Raw genomic sequence first — 25,240 nt, 5'->3', positions numbered from 1 at the left:
CTGAAAATAAATCAGATACATTCCACGAACTAAAGAATTTTGCCCAATCATTTTAAATTAGTATAAATGTTATTTGATTAGCTTCACAAGAAAAAGATTAATTTTTTTATGTGTTTTATTATAAATATTTAAAATATTGTTTAATAAATTTTTGTTTTAATTGGTTGCTGTGAGTATGGATAACTGTATACAAATTGATTGTCAATATTAGTTATGACTTCTGGAAATATAAACAGTGATTCTATTGATAGTATGGAACAGAAAACATTTTTCGATTCTCGAAGCCAAGTACTTTTATTGCCTTATCAACAGACTGGAATCCACGAAATGAACAAAGTTCAAAGACTCGAATTAAATAGTCTTCCCGAACGTGACTACCTCCACAAAACAGTTGTTCCGATTCTAATTCAGTCCATGATGTCCTTGGCCAAGGAGAGACCCCCCGATCCAATCGAATTTATCATAAACTACCTCACCCGCAACAAACACTCTTACAGAATCTAGCCTTTAACCAGTCTTTTTCTTTGTTTAATTAAATTTGTCCATCCATCTAAACTGCCTGTTTTAAAGGGAACAAAATCTTTATATTCGCACAAAAATTGGAACAGTAAATTAAGAGGCATATATTTATACACAGTATGGACAGACATTTCATCATTTGCGACAAAGGTGGGCTGTTATGTCGTCTTGGAGTTTTGAAAGCCATTTTCTGTGATTAGACAGTCGATCATTGACTGTCGTGTCTTCCAATGGTCTATGCAGTTCATATATTTCAAAATTACTTATTTGCTGGTCTAGTAAGCACTTCTTTGACTCCAGTCTTCTGCAGTTCCTGGTATCGCCTCCATTTGGCTTCCAGGGATCTTTCAGCCTGGTCATACGACTTGAGCATATTCGTAGGAATTCGATTATTGTTAAAACGGGCTTCTAACAAGTCACAATCACCTCACAAACGGGAGGCAGTAGGTTGGGAGGACAGGCCCATTTTGTGTGTAGTAAACACTTGATCAGCAGCTAAGTGTATTTAAAGGGCAATAGTCATACAGCGGTTTTCTGAATTATTTGATGTGTGATAATTAAATGTTCCATTCTTGATTTCACCCACAGTAACACTTTTGGAATGTTTTAATTGGTTTTCTGGACTGAAACATTTAATTAAGGGATATACAGTCGAATATGGGTAGAAGTTGATTCTCCATAAATCTACCATTATAAATGTCAAGATCACTAACCTCGGAATGACAGGACTGCTCATTTTGTGTTGAAAGGGATAACTTTGATAGCAAATTGTCAATTTCTCCATTCTATACAGAAATACATTAAAAGCCACACATTTTTAGATTCGGTGTCCAACAAAATACCTTTGGCCGCAAATTGATTAGAAATGACATTTTTTGACACTATTTTGGATAAATGACTGTTTTCATTGTCTGTTAAACCATTTTGAGAACAAAATGTTTGGTTCTCAAAAACAGAGTCTTGCTTATTGCAACAATCCGGAACTACACTGCAGGTATTTGGACTTTTTAAATGTTCATCCCCAACTAATTTATTCGCTTTTTTAGAATTCGAAGGGAGGTTATCCAGTTTAGGTTTTTTATTGAGGATATAATTTTGAGTTGCTTTTAAATGATTTGTTGATTTGTAGTGATTTTTTAATTTGTGGTTATTTTTTCGACATAGCCCGTTCGATTTCTGCTCACCTAGTCGACCAAAGTCAATAATTTCCGATTTCTTTTGCTTGAATGAAACGATTTTTGATGGCTGCAAAACATAATTGTCATTCTACGATTCCTCCAAACTACAACTACCTCGTACGAATCCAAGCCCTCAGAGTTCTCTACCTGTCTTTCTGAGTTCTTGACTTCCCGATTTCTGCTGATCAGCCATAAATAAGTCACAACCTTGGCGAGTCTTCGTGTTTACTTGACAGTTCGTACTCATCACTGACCTCCCTTCCAAAACTGAACTACAAATGAGTCAAATGGGATCACTAGGCTGTTTTCTGGGACTAGATTGATAGGGGTTGTCCCATTTGTAGCCTTTTCCAAATGTCCGTTAATTTTTTGAGGTTCTTTAATCAGCGTTCTCTGTGATCTTTCTCGATCTGCCATTTTCCTGTAGAAATCATCACATGGGTGTTCCCAGGTGCTTTTTGAGGTCAAAAAATTAAAATAATAAATTTGTCCATTCTCCCGAAGACTGTTCAATTACTTATAAGGTTACATGGGCTTCCAATGTTCGGGAAGTGGTGCTTTCAGTCCTTCCTGGACAATGTACATGAGACCGGGCTCTGTTTGTGGGTCCACCCCAATAAGACGAGCATATTCGTACATTTCATCTCTCGACAGTTCTTCGTCATAACTACAGTCTTCTTCCATAACTAAGTCTCCAGGGGTTTCCGAAGCCATCATCAATCCTTCGACATGACAGTCACAATCTAAAAACAGTCCCAAAACCTACATTGCCCACGCTAATAGCAAAATTTATAAAAAATAGTAATTAAAATGACAGGTTGCATAGCAGCGACAAAAGAAAACAAAATATAGACATTAAGGCTATCTTAATGCTGGGAAATACGGCCTTCCATACATAATCAACATTTACGTATTTTTCACAGACATTTTAATAGAATTATAGTATCAACCAGCCGCCATATAAAGTACATGTGTCAGCCAGTGCTACGCAACTAATACAAAATCGATGGAAGACTAGACATGTACAGACACAGACACATGTCTGGAACAACTAAAGGACCCAGTCAGCAATGGAGTTGCGAATGACCACGTCGATTAAACTAAATAGTGATTTAGAATATGCGTGGAAAGACGTGTTTATGGATAATTAACTTACTCATGCGACTTTTACCAAACGTAAAACTTTTGAAAATAAAATATATATTTAGATATTTTATATCTAAAAAAATATCTACAAATATTTACAAAATAAATTTTATTGAAAAAAACTCCTCAACGGAAGAAAATGCTCAACTTTTATCAAAATTCAGGAAATGATTTGCTGGTTCATGAATATTTCTGCAAGTTCATACTTCAGGATAACAGGGCATTGTGTCAAAGAAAGAGGTCAAGCTTAAACAGTTTTTATATTTGATTTTTAAAAAGTTTCTACAATTAAAAAAAAAATTTGAAATTTCACCATTTCTTGACAATCTTTTTCGATGCTTTGATTTATCCTCATCTTTTTAGTCAGAAAAATTATTTTATACAATTCAATTATTGATAATTAAAGTTATCTTTAATGGTAAATGTCAATTCGAGTAATAAAAGGGTGAAAATAGTACAATTAAACAAATAGAATATCCTTTAAAAATCCTTTTTAAATAATTCTAGAAACCTACGTGAAAGTTATTTGAAACAACTGAGATAACAGAATTTTAAAGTAATAATATATATTCCCGAATGAAAAACCAACTTCTAAAAATAATGCTCGTTAAAATTCAAGTTGAACGTGATAAAATCCTCCATCGAATCGAAGGATCATCAAAAATTGACTTATAATTTCCCATTTTCCCATTAACCTAAATATCAAAAGTTCTCGGAATTTTGATAAAATCAATCAAACTCAAATAATAATAAAGCATTCGTGAATTTGATAAATGTATTACTTGCCCCTTCTGTTCATTGGGATAAACAGCCACATGGTTTTGAACAAATCACCCGCCAACAACGAAAATCCATCAAACCATAAATTGCCAAGCAAACGATTAGGTATTTTTGATGATTTTAAATTCAGTGTGGATGTGTGGGCTGCTGACTTTATTAGTATTCTCGTTATTATCTGCTTTCGGGATTTCATTTGTGTTTATAAGCAAATATTCATTATACAAATATATGCTCCTGTTTTTCATAACACTGTCTATTGGGGCGACTAGTAGTGCCACTCTCCTATTTTTGATACCTGAGGTTGTCCGATTGTCACTTAAAGTCGCAGATTTTCGCAATCGACGAACCTAAAAAAACAATTCTTTGGAAAGGCATAGTGATGCAGATCGGAAACTTGTTAATATATATATTCAGTTCTATTTCCGACTTTTATTCGAATTATAAATGTCAAGAACCGATTCAATTTGTAATTCTTATTAAAGTATAAAAGGAACAAGAACCAATTGACAACTCGTTGGTCGTTTCTATGATTGTTGGGGACAGCATTCATAAATTTATGGACGGATTCTCTTTGAGCATTGCTTATTCGACCAGCATTGTATTTGGTCTTAGTTTAAGCATTATAATATTCTTTGAAGAATTTACTCACGAAATTGGCACGTGTTTTTCGTTACAATTTAGGTGATATTTCTATTTTCCTGAGCATGGAGTTTTCTAAAAAGAAGATTTTAATTCTCAATTTTATTTCAGTAGCATTTTTTTATTTTGGGTTCTTTGTTGGGATTATTTTTGGGAATATTACAGGAATACTTAATTGGGGCCTGGCTTTTGTTGCTGGAGTATTTCTCAACGTTTCGATTAATGGAATGGTTCTCATATTATTTGACTGCCCAGACACAACAAGTCAAAAAAAACAGACTCAGTTTGCTTAAAGATAATAGTTCTACAAAAATTGGAATAATTCTTTTTTCTATAGAATTATTCGGATTAATATTGGGCACAGTGATAACCGCATTGATCTCCTATTTCCAATAATCAATTTATTTATAACATTGTTTTTGACATTTTTAATCCACGTATGATCCTATAATAAATTGTTTAAAAAACTTATTTTCTGTAAAATATTAAAAAGCATTCAAATTATATCTAATATATCAATAAAATTCATTTTTGCAATTTAAATAATAATTATAGAACGTTATAGCTCTAGTGATGATAAGTTCAATTTTGACATCAAAAGAGGAGCAATGGAACCCCTACGAATTTAACGGGGGGTATTTTCCTCATGTGAATAACATGTTAGTTCAGTCATTGGTATTGCTACCAAAAATTACGTTGTACTCGCATCTGACACTCGTCTTACGTCCGGATACCAAATTCTCTCTCGGGAAATGAACAGAAACCACCAAATGTATAGCCCTTAATGACTAAATAGTAATAAAAATATACTAATGACCACATGTGGATATCAGGGGGATGCCACCACCTTGGTCAAGGAGATGAAATTGATCGTGGAGGTTGTGTGGTGAGTAATTGGGTAGAGATATGACGAGGACTCCAGTCTGCCCTTAACATGTGATTCATTCTCCCATCGTTTGGCCATGAAGTTGTACAGCAAGAGGTTCTTTCCTTACTACGCCTTCCCTGTGGTGGCCGGATTTGACAACGAAGGTTGTTGGTGGTGGTTGGATGGCAGGAAGTGCGTGTGTCTACGACTACGACCCAGTCGGCTGCATTGAAAAGGTTATTTACTCGGCCAGTGGAATGGGGGCTGCTATTATGACTCCTCTTTTGGCTAATCTGGTATTCCGTCAGTGAGGATTTCAGGTGGGCAAACACAACATTTCTGGTACTGAAAAGGTGACCAGAAGTGAAGATGTGGATATGAGTGTTGATGAGATTAATGCCTGTTGTCAGAATATATTTAGAGCTGCTTCACATCGACTTATAGAAGTTGGGGATTCTGTCGTCGTTTCCATGCTGAGTAGAGATGGGGGCATTTCTCATTATTCATTTCCTTTGCTCAATGACTAGTTCACATTTCTTCGCAATTTTCCCGTTCTTTGTTAATTATTCTATCGGATTGAGTTTTGTCTAATTTAAACATTCTTGCACTAACTTGTGCAATTTATTCCTAAGCGGCAAAGCGAAAGTCTGTTGTAAGTCAGTTATTCCTTCTATTGGCGAGCAACTGCAGCCCATTCAGTTGGGTGTGGGTGTTCCTGGCGGTTGCGAGTCTTCTGTCCATGCCTGTCGTTGTTTTATTCACGGTTCTACTCGTTCCAATATTTCCCTTGCCTTATTGAAACTGGATGTAACTAATGCTTTCAATTCTCTGGACCGTGGTCATATGTTGGAGGTCTGCCAAGACCGTGTTCCACACTTGCTTCCCTTTATATCGCTTTCGTACTCGCTTCCATCACTTTTAATCGCCGGTGGTTCTTTCATTTCTTCGTCCTGTGGCGTCCAACAGGGGGATCCTTTGGGCCCATTACTGTTCGCTCTTGCCGTGGATGCCATTGCCCGCGTTAACGAATCACCCCTTAATCTTTGGTATCTCGACGATTGCACCCTTGGCGGTCCGCCTGATGTTTTGCTAAAGGACTTAGCCAGTCTAATTCCGGCTTTATCCGACATTGGTCTGGTTATTAATTCCAGCAAGTCCGAGATTGTCAATCTCTCTGTTGAGCCATCCCTGTTTAAGAACTCCTTCTCTCTTTTTTGCAAACTCCTTCCTGAGTTGAGACAGACACCTCTGTCTGATCTGGAAATTCTGGGGTCACCGATTCTCGCCGACTCAGCTACACGAATCCTGCTTGCCAAAAAAAATCTTATTGCATCTCTTTGTGAAAAACTTTCTGTCATTGATTCTCATCCTTCATTCTACATCCTCAAGAACTATCTTTTGATCCCAAAAATTGTTTATATCCTGAGGAGCTCACCTTGTTTTTATGCCACCCAAATGCTGGAATCTTATGATTCCTTGGTTCGGAGGTCTGCGGAGAAAATTCTCAATGTGCATTTCGACGATATTGCCTGGTGTCAGGCTAAACTTCCTGTGAGTCACGGGGGTCTGGGCCTCCGTTCCAGTATGGATTTGGCTCTTCCTGCCTTTCTTTCTTCGGCGTCTGGATCATATCTTCTTATCCAAAAGATTCTGGAAAAAACTACTGAATCATCGTTGGACTCGGATATTGATTCGGCCCTTGCTCTTTGGAAACGCAATTTCTCTGAAGTCCCTTCCGATGTCTTTTCTCAGCGAGACTGGGACAAAATTCTTTGCCGTCGATCTTCAACTGACTTGGAACCACTCCTCGACCAACACAGACTGGCTTGTTTCCGTTCCGCCTGTCAGCCATACTCAGGCTCCTGGCTGAATGTACTCCCTTCTCCGCTTTTGGATACTGTCCTCGATAGGGATTCACTCCGTTTGGGTATCTGTAATCGCCTTGGACTCCCTGTCTGCAGACCTCACCCATGTCGTTGTGGAGATAAAGTTGACGCCTTTGGGTTACATCCTCTGTCTTGTCGAATGAGCCCCGGCCGATTTCCTCGGCACACCGAAATCAACAATCTAATTCACAAAGCTCTGGAAAGAGCTGGTTTCCCCTCTATTCTGGAACCGACGGGCCTTGTTCTTGAAGATGCAAAACGTCCAGACGGCTGTACGCTTTTCGCTTTTGAATCCGGGAAGCAGCTCGTGTGGGACGTCACCTGTTCTGACTCTTTCGCCAAGGGTGCCTTAAATGCTACGGCTTGTCGACCCGGTTCGTCGGCTGAGATGGCCGAATTCACAAAACTAACGAAATACGACGATTTACGCGATCGATTTTGCTTTTGGGCAATTGCCGTCGAAACTTCCTGTGTTTTTGGGGCCAAGACGCTTGCTCATCTCAAGAAACTTGGCCGCCTGTGCACCTACCGCTCCAGAGATCCGAGGGAATTTATATTCCTTATTCAGAGGATCTCGCAGGCTGTTTTACGCGGGAATTGTCTTTCAATCCTGCGAGCCAGTACATAATAGCTAGTTTTTTTTGACGATTTCTCATACTCTTAATATATTTTTTAATCTTCCAAAAAAAAAATTTAAACATTTATATCAATTTGTTTTTTTCAATAGGGAAGCCGACCCTCTATTTATGACTTATTTAAAGTTGAGGAATATTATTTATTGAGATTAAGTGATGATTTATTTATTATTAAATAAATTTAATATATCGAGTAGTGTTGTGTGGCATGTCCACGATTATCTATTCATTAAAAAATAGAACCAAAAAAGAAAAAACAGAAAGCAGTGTGAGTGGAATAGTAGTGCCCGGAGACACAATCGTGACCAACCCAATGTACATGCAGTATAAACAACCAAACTAACCACAAAGTGGCCACGGCACAGTCCGAGACAACAAGGGCGAAATAAAGGCCACAATTGCTGGAGTAGTGAACTACGTGAATCAACTAGCCCGAGTCATCCCACTAAAGACCAGATACATGGGGGAAGTGGGGGACGTGGTTGTCGGTCGAATCGTCGGGGTGGGCCTCAGGAAGTGGAGAGTCAACATAAATTCCCGTCAAGACGCAATCCTGCCACTGTCGGCAGTGATTCTGCCCAGTGGGGACTCGGTGATTGCCTGCTTGCTTAGTGAGTAGAGAATTAAGTCTTTTGAGGACGAAAAACTGATGAAGACGTACCTCAACGAAGGTGACCTAATCAGTGCGGAAGTGCGGACAGTCCCCACCGACGGCTGTATCCAACTACACTCACGGAGTAACAGATATGGCAAGGTTGGCTTTCTCCACTAATGGAAGCTCCATCTGGGAGTGTTGGTCAAAATATCCCCTTCTTTGGTTAGACGCTGTAAATCACACTTTTGTACTCTCACATGTGCTGTGAGTGTAGTTTTTGGTAACAACGGCAATATTTGGCTGTTTCCTGCTCAGGAAAACTCTGCTGTTTGTGCTTTTGCTTATTTTTAGATTGTTTCTGAACAATTTAGTGACATTGCCCGAGTTCGGAATTGCATTATTGCACTTACTAGACATAAAATGCCTGTTTTTGACACTGCGGTTGACATGGCTTACGATATTTCTGCGGAATTTGCTGTTTTCTGTTTTATTTGAGTTGTTTTAGATTAGTGAGATTATCAGTGATTATATTTCGGAGATGATTGCCCACGCTGTTACTAAAAAACTTGACCAAATTACTGTTGCTGAGTGATTTTTATTATTCTTTGAGTTCTTTTGGCCTGCATTTGTTTTTTTGTAGGTTTTTCCGTCTATTAGAATTGGGAGGTGGGAGGTATCACATCAACCAATTATTCCTGAATCAAATTTTTTATTATTATTAGAACCAAGATCACCGTCCAAAACATAGAACTAGTTAATCAGGTGATCCCGGCTTCTCTGAGGAGGGTTCTCATCTTTGCCCGGTGCTGCACCCTAGTCCCGACACAATTTCTATGAGGGCGCGTTGGTGGAGTTTTGGGACCTGTAGGCCCATGCTTTCTTTGAATCCCAGGATTTCTTTGAATGAGGGGATGGATAGATGTTAATTCTGTCTTTGTAGTGCTTCCCGAAATCTTTCTTGAGTTTTTTCGATTTTTTCACGGTTCGTTTCACTGACTAACCCTCCCAACGCCCCACAAGCATAACTAATGAAGGGTTCGATGTATTGCCGGTAGATTGATTGGCGTGTGGGGATGCTGTGATCCATTATTTGCATTTTCGGAGGAACACTTTTAAAATGTTCAGTTTCTTCATGCAGCTAGTAGTAACATTTTCAAATTGTTGGGAGAAACACATATGACTATCTCATGTCACGCCGAGAATTTTCTGGGATTTTTTAAAAGGGATTTCCATGTTGTTTAGATATAAGTTCACCACCATTTCCCCAATTTCCTTGCTGAAGTCAGAAGCGTAGTGACTGATTTTTCAGGACTCGTCGATCTATCGAAAGCCAACTTTCGAGATTGTGGAGGTAGTACAGTTTTGAACTTGCCGTGTTAACCTCACGACTCCGTTTGAGTGTTTGTCGTTTGGCAGCGGAAGGTCCGATAAGAATAAATTAAAAAAAGTTGACGAAAGGGGTGAGCCTTGAGGGACTCAGTTTGGAAAATATCGTGACATCGATCTTGTATTGTTTTGTTGGATCCTACCTCTTCGGCCGCTGAGGAAGTTAGCTAGCCACTTTTTCAGCTTTGGGTGAATTTCACTGTATATTTTCCTGGTCAGTATTTTCCTGGAAACGGAGTAAAAATCCTTATGGATATCCACTGGGCACATAACTGTTTTTAGGTTATACGATTTGGCAGATAGTCCACATGAGATGAAGTTCGTCAAAGTGGTTGATTTATCACATTTAAATCCATGTTGAAAATCCAAATCCGGGAGATATTGTTTGATGTGGTTGAGAATAAATTTTTCCAGAACTTTGGATAGGACACAGAGGAGAGATATGGGTTGTCTTTTGGTCTCCCTGGTTTCAGAATAGGACGAATGTGTGCCATTTTCCACAATGTTGTTTATAGAAAAGTTGTAAATTTGACAAAGAGCTGATATTGCCACCTGTCCTAGGTTTTTTACCAGAATAGTAGGAATTCCATCAGGTCCACAAGAGCCAGTGCTTCTTAAATTTCTGATAGCCTGAGACACCTCGTCATGGGTGAGGATTATCATGTCCCTACATCTTCGAGGTTTCAACGAATCATATTTCCTGTGCGGGATGTTACTGATCCCAGCGTACAACTTTATCAATTTGTTGATGAAGAGAGCCGCATTATCCTCACCCGATTTAAATCTCTCCGGGTTTGTGAATCTTTTTAAAATGCCCATACTTTTGTTAGTGGGACCTCCGCATTTAATCTTCTGGCGAACTTTTCAGCCCTCCAGTACCGTTTGTCCTTTGCAGACTGTTTTATGACTTTATTCAGTAGTCTGATCCGATTCCGGTTATCTCTTGGGTCTGTCCACGTGCTCACCACATCAACCAATAATTCCTGAATCAAATTTTTTAATTAATTGATTTTAAATTTTAAATATTATATTTGATTATAGTGATTTGTTGTTATGAGTGGTGTTTGTAATATAATTTGCAGACATTTATGCAATCAAAGTAACATAAATATATTAATTGAATAGACAAATTGATAATCACAGATATAGTAGGAATAAACAAAAATATAGGACTCATAAAAATGAATAGACCACGAGCTTTTAACTCCCTCTGTGACCAAATAATGTTGGAAATCGAGGCCTGCCTGCAGTCCTATGAGAGAAATGAGCAAATCAAGTCCGTAATCCTAACTGGGTCTCACAGGGCATTCGCGGGTGTGTATTATTCACTCACAATTAGCCGGAGCCGACATTCCTGAAATGTTGGATCGGACATATCCAGCCAGTTATTCAAATAATACATTCGGCAATTGGACTTGTCTTGATAAATTTCGTTTGCCAATAATAGCAGCAGTCCATGGATTTGTGGTCTTAAGAAATATGTCAGTTTAATAGTTGGGTGGTGGCTGTGAGGTGGCCATGTCCTGCGATATTATTTATGCTTCCGAGAACGCACAGTTCGGCCAACCAGAAATCAAATTGGGGACATGTCCTGGCGGTGGAGGAACCCAAAATCTTCCAAGAGCAGTAGGGAAATATCAGGCAATGGAAATGGTCCTCACTGGGGAACCCATCTCAGCTAAAAAGGCAAAGGAGTGTGGTAAATGTGGAAGATTACTCGACAGGACTTGTTTGCGAGGTTTATAAGAGTGCTGACGTTCTGCCAGCAGCCATTCGATGTGGGGATGCGATTGGGGAATGTCCACGGAATTTGGTTATTAAATGCAAGGAGGCGATCAGGGCCTGTATTTTGTGTTGGTGATTGGTAGCCTCCGAGATGGGTTTGAGTGAAGGACTTTTATGGGAGAGGAGACTTTGTTTGTCTACGTTTTCGGATGTTTAGAAAAAAACTTTTTAGGATTGGACTTTGTTTTTTTATTAGTTTTTTGTTTGTGAATATTTTATTGGGTATGGCCAGAATTAGGATTTAATGTCCGTTGATTGAGTTAATTTTTTTCAAAATATTTTTTTAAATATTATTTATTTTTTCTATTATAGTTATTTAAAAAAACACGCATTTATTGAATAAATAATCATATCAATTTTGTCTATAAATAAAACGTTATCTTGTTGATGGATTTCAACATAGTTTTAACAAACTTTACAGATCTAAAAAAGACAATCGAAACATTGATATTTTTAGACTATCACACAATTGCTGTGAACAGATGTGTTGACTTGAGCAAAACTAACCAGAAACTCGGAAAGGGAGAAAAGGACATAATTCCAGTATCCTATTATATATATTATATTAGTGCCCCGAGGAGACAATGAATCACCCAGTCATTCAGTCATTTGAAGGAAAAATCAAAATACTTTCACGAATTACCATCAAAGTCCAAAATCCAAACCAATTAGCCACCATTTCTAAATTATCCAACTACAACAAGTACGATATTGTCTCCATCCTTCCCCTCAATGACCAAGTCCTCGAGAAGGTTGGTATTAATATTCACATCAGGTCGGGGCACATGACAATTTTGATTTGATTTGCTTCGATTTCCAGCAGAGACTTTCATTTCAAGCAGCAAGCAAGCAGGTTGTCTTATCGTGTATAAAATAGCTTAAAATGTCTGTTCAAAGGGGAGTTTGTGTTGAAATATGCTATTCTGGGGCAATTCGAGATCCCTCACAACGTGTCAATATTCTGGCCAGTTCTCTGAGTCTTGTTTTGGCTGTGTCTGGAAAGGGAATTGTCTTTGGTTCGTGTGCAGAGAAATGCTTTGATGTCAGATCTCCTTTGGATGTGCGGAATATGGCTCAAATCTTCCGGATTTCAAAGTCTAAAAGTAAAATATGCATTTCCGAAAATCCCAAACAAGTTCTTAAACACGCATTTTCAAGGAAAACTGTTCTTGGTGTTGTGATTGGTGTTCATTCTGATCAACTTGATGTGTGGAAGAGAACTAAATCTTATCAATATTCGTTGATTGAACAGGATAGTCCATCAGACGAGCATATCAGTCAGAGCAAAAGACTAAAAATTGAATAACTTATACTTTGTTAGTTTTCATAGTTCTAAGTAAATTTTTATTGTATTTTGAACCGTTTAATCGTTTTTCTTGTATTTCTAAGATTTAAATTTTGTATATGGTGAACCTCGAAGGAGGAGTGAGTTTAGAAATACAAGGAAAAACAGACGTCGCATTACTTTAAAACTAGATTCATTCCATCTAATTTAGTATGTTTTAAAAGAGTAATACGTCTAAATGAAAATTAAAATTCGAGAACTTAAAGGGAAAATAAGTTGTGGACGCCTATCTTTTTTAATGACATGTTTTAGAATGATTAGTAATCATTGATTACCATTTTTGATAGCTTGTATAATGAAATCGTGTATTATTTTTAATCTCTTTTTATCAATGGAATTATTTGTCATTCAAATTTTAGAATTAATGTATTAATTATTTTCACGAATTTCAAATAATTATCATTGAAACTCCACTTTAATTGAATGTCAAATTATATATGGGAAAAAGTGATGGGACTATCAAAGAAATATGAATTTTTTCCGCAATAAGATATAAATGATTATCTTTATTTCGCTTCTTTTTCTTTCGAAATGATTGATTAGTCGTAATTTCAATAAAATTGATTAATCGATTCTGATTTGCTCTCTTACTGATGTCTGATTGTCTGCCGTTGGGGGACAAAACCGTCCGTATCAGCTTTTGTTTGCGACTGGGATTGGACATGTGCCATCCGCACCGTTGTCGGTGTGGTTCGATGATCTCACAAAGCGGGTTACACACACTGTTATGTAAGAGGAGTGCTGGCCGTTTACCGCGCCATGCATTTCTCAATGATGTCATGAAGAGGGTTTTGGATTCCGCCAGATTCCCGTCCCTTTGGAACCGGTTGGATTCCTTCGAAACGACGGAAACGTCCTGACGGGATGACTACGTTCCTTTCAGGGGAGGTAGGTCAATCGTTTTGGACGGTAAATCTTTTTCCGTGACGCTGTTGCTCTAGATAGCATGTTCTCCAGGATACGCTTGCGCACTTGCGGAGTAGAGAAAGAGATCGAAATACGTACTCCTTACTGACACTTACCAATTTGTCTCTTTTGCTTTTGAGACCACTGTCGTGGTCGATAAGGAGGCCGAGAGGTTGTTGCGTATGCTCGATGATAAAATTACCTTGAAGACGAATGACCGGAGGGAGGCTTTGTTTCATAGATTCTGATTAGTATAAATACACTTTCATTTTCGCTCGTTATTAAAATACTCATGGCGACAAGAAAAGAGCATTATTTGGACCTAAAACAACAAGTTGTAACTGCATACCAAAGAGGTAAAAGTTATGAAAAGATTTCTAAATTGCAGATATTACCAAAGAGTACTGTTGGAATATTACCTAATGGAAACAAGACGAAACTACCATTAATCGATCTGGATCAGGTGGTGCAAAGAAAATAACTCAACGTTCTTGCTCATTAATGAAAAGAATAGTCCGTACAAAACTAAGAATTACAGTGCACGACAAAAGTAACCGGACAAGCCGAATCAAAGTTATTTCATGGCCCGCCCAGTCACCTGATCTCATCCCATTGAGCACGTCTGGGCATATATGAAAAGAAAAAATAGGTGAAAAAACCCCAACATGTCACAATGACCTAAAAGAGGAAATTATCCAAATTTGGAGATCAATCCCGATAGAGTTCATACAAAAACTAATTTTATCAATGAAGGATAGAAGCTACGCAGTGTATAATGCCAAAAGAGGCAATTCTAGATACTAATTTTTGATTATTTTTAACTGTCCGGTTTCTTTTGTCGCACCTCGTAATTATTTATGCTTTAAATTTAATGTACAATTGAATAAAGATTAAATTAAAAATGTAAAAAATTGTTTTTCGTGTAAATTAATGTACAAAGGGTGATTTATGTGAAAAAAAGTTTTAAAATGACTTAAAATAATGGAAAATTTTGGCTTGTCCGGTTACTTTTGTCGTGCACTGTACTTGAAAAGAATTGGCATTAGTATCCATTCATACAATTACTTATACACTACGCACTGAAGGTATCAATAAACGAAGGACCCGTCGTGTTCCATTATCAAAGAAAATAAACATTTCTGCACGACTTAAATATGCCAAATATCTTTTAAATAAAGAAAATGAATTCATAAACAATATTTTATGGTCGGATGAATTAAAAATAAAACTTTTCGGACTGAACTTATATCAACGTGGCGTTATGTGGTTCACTAACTCTCTTGAATCTCGCAATTCAGGCGTATTCGAAACCCTCAGGGAGCATCTAAATCCAATCAGACGTATAACCAAAAATGCACCATACCTACCATAAAGCACTGGGGAGGAAGTATCATGCTGTGGGGCTGTTTTTCATCAACAGGCGTCGGTGAATTACAGTACGTTTTTTAATTCAACGAAAATTATTTTAATCAAATCGGAAGAAAATCAATTTTTAACGAAAACGAGTTTTCGACCTTTGACTCATTTGTTCACGTAAGAATAACGCAAAAAACAATCGAAAAACATAATGTTTTTAAAGAAAGCTCGAAGTTTTTAACTATAAAAAAATTTTAAGCATTACAAAATTTCAATGGAGTAAAGTATAAAACATGCCAATAGAAACAATAAACAAAATCATAATCAATGAATCCTATTCCGAAAATAAGAATTCTAACAAAATTTCCGTAAAGTTTTTTTAATTTATATGCCTCTTTATGAATGTATTCAGCATAAAAGGTCATTCGGAATACTATTACAAATGGAATGCTACAACAAATGGCATAAAAATTGTAAAAATGGCAATTCTTTTAAGAATTAATTTGGAATAAAATACCGTATTATATCAGGTAATGAGAAATTGGTCAATCCTGTATTTTTATATTAAAGCCATGCTGACTTTTTATTTAAATGTCATCCTATGATCTAAAGATAAAAAAAACTCAGGAATTTCAAGTTGATGCAATACAATTGATAATTGAAGCTGGGATGAAATTAAAAAGAACAACAGTAACGAAATGCTTTGAAAAAGCATTTAGCAAGTGGCAAAGCAGGACACTCCGGATGACTTTACACCTTTTTGCTGTCAAATATCCGGACTGAGACGTCAAAAGTCATTGTTGTGGTTTCTAATATCCGGACTGAGACGTCAAACGTCATTATTGTGGTTTCCAATATTCGAACTGAGATGTCAAACATCATTATTGTTGTTTCTAATATCCGAACTGAGATGTCAAACGTCAGCCGTCTAACAAGCCCTGGTATTTTTCGGATTTTGTATCATTATTGTTGTTTCTAATATCCGAACTGAGATGTCAAGGTCATTACTGTGGTTTCTAATATCAGAACTGAGATGTCAAACGTCATTATTGTGGTTTCTAATATCCGAACTGGGAAGAGTGCCGGGAGAATTCCCCGTCACACTCATCTGAATGACGTTGTGAGGAGGGCTCTAGAGTCGGCTGGTTTCCCTTCCACCCTAGAGCCAGTCGGCCTTTCCCGGAGCGACGGCAAGCGTCCCGACGGGATGACGACCTTTCCTTTTAGGGAAGGCAAGTCCCTGGTTTGGGATGCCACGTGTGTCGACTCTTTTTCGGCGACAATGCTTCCCAGGACTGTCGCAAACCCGGGTTCCGCCAGTGCGCTGGCTGAAGAGACAAAGATGACGAAATACCGGTGTATTTCGGACGCTTTTGAGTTTGCCCCCCTCGCCTTCGAAACTCTGGAATCGTCGGAAAGGCTGCGACTCAACTCCTCACCGCCATTGGTAGAAAAATCTCCACAAAAACAAACGACCGGAGGGAGACGAGCTGGCTGTTCCAGCGAATCTCGGTTGCTGTGCTCCGCGGAAACTGCCACTCAATACGCAGCGCGGCATCGTTGAGCTGACCCTCAGGCCCTCGACAATTCCCTTAGCCACCCAATTGCTTACTTTTTTCTTTCTTTACGATATCCGAACTGAGATGTCAAAGGTCATTACTGTGGTTTTTAATATCCGAACTGAGATGTCAAAGGTCATTACTGTGGTTTCTAATATCCGAACTGAGATGTCAAAGGTCATTACTGTGTTTTTAATATCCGAACTGAGATGTCAAAGGTCATTACTGTGGTTTCTAATATCCGAACTGAGATGTCAAAAGTCATTACTGTGGTTTTTAATATCCGAACTGAGATGTCAAAAGTCATTACTGTGGTTTCTAATATCCGAACTGAGATTCAAGGTCATTACTGTGGTTTTTAATATCCGAACTGAGATGTCAAAGGTCATTACTGTGTTTCTAATATCCGAACTGAGATGTCAAAGGTCATTACTGTGGTTTTTTATATCCGAACTGAGATGTCAAAAGTCATTGTTGTGAATTTCAAATATGTTAATGTCAAAATTACGTATCTAAAAAAATATAAATGGATTTTGTCCGTTCGGAATGAATACTTTTGATAAAACTATGAATACTTCTTCTCGTGTTAGTAAAACATATAATAAAACAAATTTGGAAGCCAAAATGAGAATTATATCTGCTTATCAAAATGAGGATGCAGATTGGCATATTGTGGCGGATTCGAATGGAGTTAAGCGAAATACAGCTTATAAATGGATACGAAATGCTTCACAACCTAATAAAACGTGGAGGATTCAGATGGTCAAAAATCACAGACACTGAAATATCGAGAATGATAAACTATGTTGAGGAAAATCCTGTCATCACTCTAAGTGAAATTTGTGCGAGACTATTTAATGAAACTGGAATTTCTATCCATTATTCGACAGCAGCTAAATATTTACATGGAAAATTATTACAGTTAAGAAAGTATTTTTATTTTATATTGGTAAAGCAACGTAAAAGCAAGATATCAAAAAGGTGTACTATTAAGAAGGACTCTCCGGTTTCTGATGATAATAAAAATTGTACCTATAAAATTTGCAACAATAATGATGAAGAATTTTTGCGAACATTGATTCCTTTGAAGATAAGAATCAAGAGAATAAAAATGATGAGGATATAGAGAAAGTTGGTTTTTGTGATGCAATGTGTGCAATTGAGACCATGGAAAAGTTTATTCTACAAAATTCACCTTCAAATATACCAATTATGGATAAATTACGAACTGTAATGCAAAATATAAAAAAGGAAAAAAACTTTTAATAACTGATTTTATGTGTAAAAATAAATAAATTCGAATTTTCGTTAGAAATAAAATCTACTGTATTTGTAATAGATGGAATAATGAATTCGCTTAAATATTGCGAAATCTTGGTCGCTAAATTAAATTTGACACAACAATGGACATTTCACATGACAGCGACCCAAAACATAAGAAAAAATAACTGTTGAATAGTTTTTTTTTGACAAACCAACCAATAACTACAAGTTAATTAATTAAAAGCTTCAAGGGCGGGAAGCCGACGCGATCGAGAAAGAGTTAGAGCGTACTATCGCAAGGGATATCCGCTCGAAAAACCATCTCGATTCGCGGGCGTCGCCTGTGATGGCAGACATGCGGGACCCGATCTCCTGAACGAAGCTGATTGCCTTACTGCCCAAGGAACCGGAGTCTCAACCGCGAATGGAAGGAATTGGAACTTCTCCGTAAGTGAGGAGTACTTCGCATCTTTTTGCATTCCGCGGTTGTGACAATAGATCCAGGAGCGGAGCCCGACATCAGCAGGTTCTGAGGCGAGAAAGAGTCCACACACGTGGCATCCCAGGTGAGAGGCTTCCCCTGTTGAAAGGAAACACAGTTATCCGTCAGGCCTTTTTCCGTCCCCCCGATCGATCCCAGTGGGTTCAAGCAGGGAGGGGATTCCGGCGAATAGTTACTAAGGAACAAAATAAATGTTTTGGAATGGCCAAGTCAATCACCAGATCTCAATCCAATCAAAAACATTATAAAAATTTTAAATATTAAATTTGGTTTAAGGAAATCGAAAAACATTCACGAATTGAAAAAAAATTTGCTATGAAAATGAAAAAATATTACTCTATTTGAATGTCAGAAGCTTATTTATCCGTACAAAAAAGATTGAAAGCAGCAATACTAGCAAGAGCAATGCAATATTCATTTGATTTTGTTCAATGACTTTTTTCCTTCTATAAAATGACTTTTACGAAAAATCGCTAATTATTGCAGTATAAATAACTCAAGTCTTTTGAACAATTAATTTAAAGCGTCTTATATATTCTAATTTCTTTTTTAACTACAGTATTTAATCTTATTTTCGAGTTGAATTAATGAATTTAGTCAAAATATGCAAGCCTTCCATGACTTTTTAGCCCCACTCTATGGAAGATAGTATAAATTAAGTAGGAACAGATAGCACTAATCCTTTCAAAATAAACTTAACATCAAAAGTACAGCCAAAATATCCTCATTAGTGAGAGATGAAACACAAAAGATGGTGGAGGAAAACGAAAGAACCTAATCTAGAGAAGCTGACTAGACATATTAAGTTTGTAAACGATGGATTCATTCAAGACTGCCTTCCTGTTCTCACTTATCAGAAACTTTCAAATAATAAATCACGTACTCAACCGAGCGACCAAACAACCTCCTCGATCATCGTTTTATATGACTAACATAGAAAATATCCAATCTAAGACCAACAACAAGACCCACTTGGCAAGCCATGTGTGCTTAAAAAAATAATTATATATTAGTGCAAATGATGAAGAATCGTGTCAATACTCTAAGAATAACCTCAAATCCCCAACCGGCAAATCTCTTAATTCACAACTCCCCCAACACTGTGACAATGCACTGTTCATAACCTCGTCAAATAACATCAAAACCCTAAAAATACACACAAAAACAAACTCAGTGGAAAAACAATCGACAACTGACTACAGTAATGAACGTCCAACTGAATTTGTCTCACAATCTTTCCAGAAAGCCTGCAAAGTCGAATACTTTCCACAAAGTTCTAGAAATACTAAAAAGAACCAACTTTGAGAAATATTTTGGTAATTCCATTCAAAATAAGAGTTGCATCACCTTCCAATGGACAGTAAAACTCGGCCCGTTCAGCAAAAAGGAGTTGAATATTTTTTAACAGACTTTTCGAGTCATTCCTGACCACATCAGGACGCCACCTTCGACTGGCGGACACGAGACTTGACTCGCTGTTTGTCCGATCTGAAGGGGGGAAACAGACTCCCAATAATTCAGATATACTTCGAAAACACCCACATATCTCCATCATCTCCGAACTGACTTTGTCCTCACTTGGGCAGTCTAAAGTCCCCATTAGTAGCTTAAATGACCAAATCAGACAAACCTTCGAAAACCGACAGCCCAGGAATTGAGCATACAAGCCGAGTGTAATAGAACTAGTCTTCCTCAAGTGAGATATGGTGGATTGGACAAGGCCTGGCCTGGTGGAGGGAATCTAAGTAGTAATGGGGACAGTACAATCTCGTTTATTGTTTCATCAGCCAAAACAGTGCAGAGTTTAGCATGCACGATCAAGGCCGACGTATTTGTGAGATCAGTCTGCAAGTCACCACTCATTTCCTTCTTAAATTCTCTTTGAGATATTGATCTGATAAACGACAGCACAAATCCAACGTCCAACTCCTCTTCTTCAATAGTCAATGTCACAGGGACAAGATCAGACTTAAAATACACCTCTAAATGTCAAAAAACAAATACGTTCAAAGAAGAACGAGCCTTAATTAATAGAAAAGAGATTTTGGTGGACACATCACGCACAAACCGGATTATAGTCTTGGGAGACACTTCCAATGTGGAAGGATACACGACTTGGGTAAGCAGAATGATTACTTTCTATATTTTCAGTCAATTCTTTAACATGAAGAGATATTCGAGCACGCAGAATATGTACAAATATCGAATCAGTGTCACTAACATAATCATCACATTTGTACAGTTGGAAATGCCCAGACATGACAAGATTGAGAGAGAACAGACGTCGCAAAACAGGCACTAACAAATCCATCGCCTGTTTGTCATCAATGTCCTCACTATCCACGTTATTTAACCTCCCCACCGTCGAATGGATTGCCCAATAAGTGAAACCAAGTCACCGACAACATGATTATTCATTTCACACATTTCCTTCCTCATTTGACCGAAATTCTCACTTCTAAATACTCCGAAATACACTAAACTCAAAAAATTGTTCAAAAACGTTCTCAAATGTGGAAGAAGCCACTGAAAGGTTGTGAATAAACGTGACACAGTCAGTACTAAAAAATGTCTCAATACACTTCCAGTAGAAATAACCACATTACCTCAGGAAATCGAAAAACGTCTGCCAACTCCGTCAACTGTTGATCAAATGTTAGTTTAGTACTATAAATGAGAGAGAACACTACCCAGATATGAATTCCCTTCCCAATTCTAATGCTGAATATCCCAGTTTGATAAGTAAGAGGACTGTACTATGCAAATCACGTGCACTGCAGTCATCCTTGTATCCCCCAGTGACAAATTCACGGAGAGCAATGGCAATTTCTGTTATAACCAAATCAGTCTGTTTGCTGGCCACTGCGAGAGTATCATTGGCTGAATGTGCCTGGTAGAATCGCCTTGTCTGAATATAAAATCTACAAATTGAAGAAAGGACGTACTCCACAGCAGTATGGTAGTCCCCCTGACTAGCCCAGTGTCTCAGTTTAGTGGGCAAATTGAGAAGCAATTGAAGTCTTCTTAGGGAAGTTTGATTGTTGTAACAAGCCAGGAGTTTTTCCCGTCCAGAAGAGATTGATTCGTGGATGTGGCCAGTCTGGTGGGTGATGGAGTCGAGACAGACACTCATTTGGGATATCTCGGGAATCATTTCGTTGAAGCCTGCCTTCATCTGGTGGGTTTTAGTGGAGGAATACGTTTTTGACTGCGTTTGTGGCAGAAACGAACTTGTTGTAGTTGTCGTAGACCAAATTCTGCATTTTTATCTCCAATTCTCTGAGATGCTTGTTTGTCTTGTATTGAATTTGGCTAATTTCTGAAAGAGAACTTGTCTAAATGGTGATTTGGAAGTTTTACTGCCAAAATGGTGGATAAATATTCCTCGGAATTAAACAAATGTGAGTTTATGTCAAGTCCATGTGCACCACTAGACTCCCAACCCATAATTTATTAATTATATTTATTAATGTTAGCAATTAATGATTAATTAATTATTCGAAGGTTCCTTGGGACTAGTGCTTTTACGTTTATTGGAAGTCTGATGGCCGGTGATACAATTGCATTTCTTTTTCAAATTTTCAAAGGCTTTGGGCCACTGCTTTATTTTGTTGTTCGAAACGTCGAGGATTTTTAAATTTGGAGTCTTGCAGATGTTTTCCGGGAGGGTGACAATATAATTCTCGTCGACCAGCAAAATTTCAAGTCCCTTCATCAAATTAATTGCTGGAGGCAGGCCTTCCAAATAGTTGAAAGAAGCCCTCAACTCGACCATTCGGTAAAGGTAAGGAAGATTTGCTGGCAACTCTCCAATTCTGTTTTCAGAAATGTCCAATTTTTTGACTGAGCCGAGAATTTGGATATCCTCACTTGGGAAGGATTCGATGTTATTTTTTGATAGATTTAAATATGTCAACAATTTGAGAGAACCAAACGTCTGTGGTAAACTCTGGATTTCATTTTCCGATAGGTCGAGATATTCCAAATATTCAAAAGTGGTCAGACTCTCGTCAAATTTGGTTAAAGAATTTTGTGACAAATCGAGTTTCTCCAAATTCCTCAGTTTGTGCATATTTGATGGCAAAAAACAGAGTTTGTTCTTCGAAGCGCAGAGAATCCGCATCATTTGTAATTTATCAAAGTTCTGGGAATTATTTTAACTGTCAACCTCCGGGAATTGTGTCACGTTGTTGTCGTCAAAGTACAGTTCTTCCAACAGTCGGAGGTTGGGAATGGCCTTTGGGAGTTCGTCCATGTTTAGGCTGACCAGTTCCAGGACGGTTAGGGACACAAACAACTCACGTTTGTTCAATAAAGTGAAAAATGAGTTCCGGGGATCATCGGAGACAGACCTGGAAATTTGACTGTCCAAGTTCACTTTAATGGGTTGTGTGATATTTTTAGACTTTTGACATTTTGTGGAATGTGGCACGTTTCCACTTTGTTATTGCACAAATGAAAATCCCTCAAATTGGAAAATGACTGAATCGACTTTGGAATGACTTGTAATTCAAGGTTGTTGAGATAAAAGTATTCGAGGGACTTGATCTAAACTAGAAACAGTCCTCCAACGTTAAAAATATTTTCGGAGAGTCTGGTGATTGGATTATTGCTAATGTCCAGATAATTTATCAGTTGAAGATGTCCCAGGTTTTCGGGTAGTGCCTCAATCTGGTTGTGGGCGATATTCAGTTTGTTAAGCCGACTGAGTTGTTGTAGCTCATCTGGGAGTTCTCTGCAGTACAACTTACTTTTCTCACCTTATTTGGTTGTGCGAGGCCAGCAGTGTTTCCAGGTAAACCAGGTTTTTGATTGTTTCGGGTATTTCCGGGATGCAGTTCTCTGAAATGTCCAGAAAGTGGATTAAGAGAGAATCAGTGACTGGGGAAATGTCCTCCAGTTGGTTTTTTGAGAGATTCACGTGTTTTATTGACTGGTTCATGGCAAATTTCCGAGGTATTTTGACCAGTTGATTTGCTGACAAATCAAGGACTCGTAATTTTTTGTATTCGTCGATATCTTTGGGGAATTTTGAAATTTTGTTGTTAGACAAGTATAATTCAACAAGGTTATATTTCAGCTGACAAATTGAATTCGGAATCTCTTCAATGTCGTTATTTGACATGTCTAAATAGTTCAAATAACGCAGATTTCCAAAGGATTCGGGGACATGGGTGATGTTGTTGTTGGAGAGGTCCAGTCGACGTAGAAAGGAGACCCGGTCAATCGTCTGAGGAAGTTTAGAAATGGTGTTGTATGAAGCATCCAGTTTTTTCAACGTCGCCTTTTGCTTTGCTCCGATTGGAGGAAGTCCGTTGAGACGATTCCGTGAAATGTCAAGTGACCCCGTTAGTTCATATGCTTGTTTACGGAATGTCTTGATAATGTTATTCGAGACGTCAAAGCGAAGGATGGATTTGGCTTTGTTGATGGCTGCAGGAAGAGCTCTGATTTTATTTTCCCTTAAATCAAAATCGAGCAATCCAGTGGCTTTGGGGAGTGTTGGCGGGATTTTTTTAATCAAATTGGAGGACAAGTCGACTTGTCGCAACTCCTTGAGACGAAATAGGGTCCCAGGGATCGCCCCCAACTGATTGTATTTGGCGTCTATTTTTTGCATTGTATACAACGAGTTTATGTCTTTTGGTATTTTTTTGAATTTGTTGTTTGAAATGTCCAGTTCTGTGGCGTAGTCGCAAACCTGGGGGTTAAAAAAGATTCCCAGCCTCTTCGTTTTTTAGTATTTCTGGGGGGATTGCTTTTATTTTTTGAGAGGCGTATTTAATGAAAACACGTCTTTTACCCTCAGTGGCATGTTTAATGTGAACTGCCAATGCGGGGGGCAGTGCTCTACGCTACAATCACAGAATGATTACTTTATTTTGCTTCCTGGACCCGTTGGAGGGGCTGGTTTGGATTTACCCTTATTTCCAGAAGTACTCGGACGAGATGTCCCGGATTTGGATTTGTTTTCAGTCACAGTTGCCATCACACAATTCAAATTTATTTAAATTTTAGCATTTTATTTAACGTCGCATGGATACTGACATTTTTTGCTATGCAACCGATCAAACCTAACTACTACAATATATCGAAGGATTTACCTGTCTGCCTGTCTTTATTCGCAATGCTGTAGTCTGAGGTTCTACTAAAAATTCTTTCCAAAAGTGAAGACATTTTTTAACCAAATTGACTTGTACAGAACTTTATATGTCAACTAAAATCAAAAATGATTGCGATTTAATAACAATCCCACTACATGCTTTCTTGGTCCACGTGCACATAGTGAGCAGGGACTTTCAAAACTTATATTTTAGGAATCACTCCAAAACATTAACTAGATCACTACACATTGGGATGTTAGTAAAAAATTTTCTCAAGAGTGATGCTTTCAAATAGATACAAAGATTTCCATTGGTCTTCGACAGTATCGTATCCAAAATACACCTTATTTAAATTTTGAAAAAACTGGAGATAAAAGAAAAATTGTCATAAATAAGCTTTCATAATAAATTTTTTTATAGCACTCTGCGTTTCAATAAGGACTTAAGTGCCTAAGGTTTCGCTTGTGTCCGCCGCTAAGAAAACATTGGACAGCATTTAATTAGAAAATTATTGAGTTGTCAGATTTACATATTTTAAAGTTATTTTGAATTTCTGTTTTGTAATTTAATTTACATTGTTACATCAAACTCCTCTTTTAGAGCCCACGTTTACTACAGTGATGGGCAGACCCATCTGTGATTGTATTTGTCGATTTGTCGTAAATAAAAACGTCGGGTTTTTTATTCTGGATATATATTGTACAATATCATATTAAAATAATAATTAAAAATAATCTTCTGAATGGTTGGTTAATGGAAATCATTCCCCATGACTGAAGGGAGACTGT

General features: G+C 37.8%; 4 protein-coding genes across 4 annotated transcripts; 2 read left to right on the top strand and 2 right to left on the bottom strand.

Moving 5' to 3' along the window:
- Positions 1 to 1,454: 1,454 nt before the first annotated feature.
- LOC115230167 lies at positions 1,455 to 8,741 on the top strand. Its single transcript, XM_036499533.1, has 3 exons — positions 1,455 to 1,513; positions 5,763 to 7,488; positions 8,598 to 8,741. The coding sequence occupies exons 1-3, from the start codon at positions 1,455 to 1,457 to the stop codon at positions 8,739 to 8,741; spliced, it is 1,929 nt and encodes a 642-aa protein (XP_036355426.1).
- A 3,260-nt stretch (positions 8,742 to 12,001) lies between these two features.
- Positions 12,002 to 12,723, top strand: LOC115230166 (ribonuclease P protein subunit p30-like). The gene is made up of 2 exons (XM_029800378.1): positions 12,002 to 12,169; positions 12,295 to 12,723. The coding sequence occupies exons 1-2, from the start codon at positions 12,002 to 12,004 to the stop codon at positions 12,721 to 12,723; spliced, it is 597 nt and encodes a 198-aa protein (XP_029656238.1).
- A 9,115-nt stretch (positions 12,724 to 21,838) lies between these two features.
- On the bottom strand, positions 21,839 to 22,686 carry LOC118761526 (plant intracellular Ras-group-related LRR protein 4-like). Its single transcript, XM_036499532.1, has one exon. It carries the CDS (start codon positions 22,472 to 22,474, stop codon positions 21,839 to 21,841), a length of 636 nt encoding a protein of 211 aa, XP_036355425.1. The 5' UTR covers positions 22,475 to 22,686.
- A 7-nt stretch (positions 22,687 to 22,693) lies between these two features.
- Positions 22,694 to 23,968, bottom strand: LOC115230169 (leucine-rich repeat-containing protein 40-like). Its single transcript, XM_029800380.2, has 2 exons — positions 23,109 to 23,968; positions 22,694 to 23,077 (listed from the first exon to the last, which is right to left on the bottom strand). Exons 1-2 carry the CDS (start codon positions 23,966 to 23,968, stop codon positions 22,897 to 22,899), a joined length of 1,041 nt encoding a protein of 346 aa, XP_029656240.2. The 3' UTR covers positions 22,694 to 22,896.
- Positions 23,969 to 25,240: the final 1,272 nt, after the last annotated feature.

Source organism: Octopus sinensis, unplaced genomic scaffold, assembly GCF_006345805.1.
Source record: "Octopus sinensis unplaced genomic scaffold, ASM634580v1 Contig14700, whole genome shotgun sequence".
Lineage (NCBI taxonomy): Eukaryota > Metazoa > Mollusca > Cephalopoda > Octopoda > Octopodidae > Octopus > Octopus sinensis.
The sequence above is the reverse complement of the archived record's forward strand: the minus strand, read 5'-3'. Positions and strand labels throughout refer to the sequence as shown.

Excerpts from the sequence above, each read along its gene's own strand:
- LOC115230167 (XM_036499533.1), top strand. The coding sequence starts at position 1,455 with ATGTTTGGTTCTCAAAAACAGAGTCTTGCTTATTGCAACAATCCGGAA. Across the intron at positions 1,514-5,762 it reads AATCCGGAACTACACTGCAG|CGGCAAAGCGAAAGTCTGTT; the intron begins GTATTTGGACTT and ends TTTATTCCTAAG. Across the intron at positions 7,489-8,597 it reads TTGCCGTCGAAACTTCCTGT|ATTGTTTCTGAACAATTTAG; the intron begins GTTTTTGGGGCC and ends GCTTATTTTTAG.
- LOC115230166 (XM_029800378.1), top strand. The coding sequence starts at position 12,002 with ATGAATCACCCAGTCATTCAGTCATTTGAAGGAAAAATCAAAATACTT. Across the intron at positions 12,170-12,294 it reads ATGACCAAGTCCTCGAGAAG|CTTAAAATGTCTGTTCAAAG; the intron begins GTTGGTATTAAT and ends TGTATAAAATAG.
- LOC118761526 (XM_036499532.1), bottom strand. The coding sequence starts at position 22,474 with ATGATGCGGATTCTCTGCGCTTCGAAGAACAAACTCTGTTTTTTGCCA.
- LOC115230169 (XM_029800380.2), bottom strand. The coding sequence starts at position 23,968 with ATGCAAAAAATAGACGCCAAATACAATCAGTTGGGGGCGATCCCTGGG. Across the intron at positions 23,078-23,108 it reads GCCTCGCACAACCAAATAAG|CCCAGATGAGCTACAACAAC; the intron begins GTGAGAAAAGTA and ends CTGCAGAGAACT.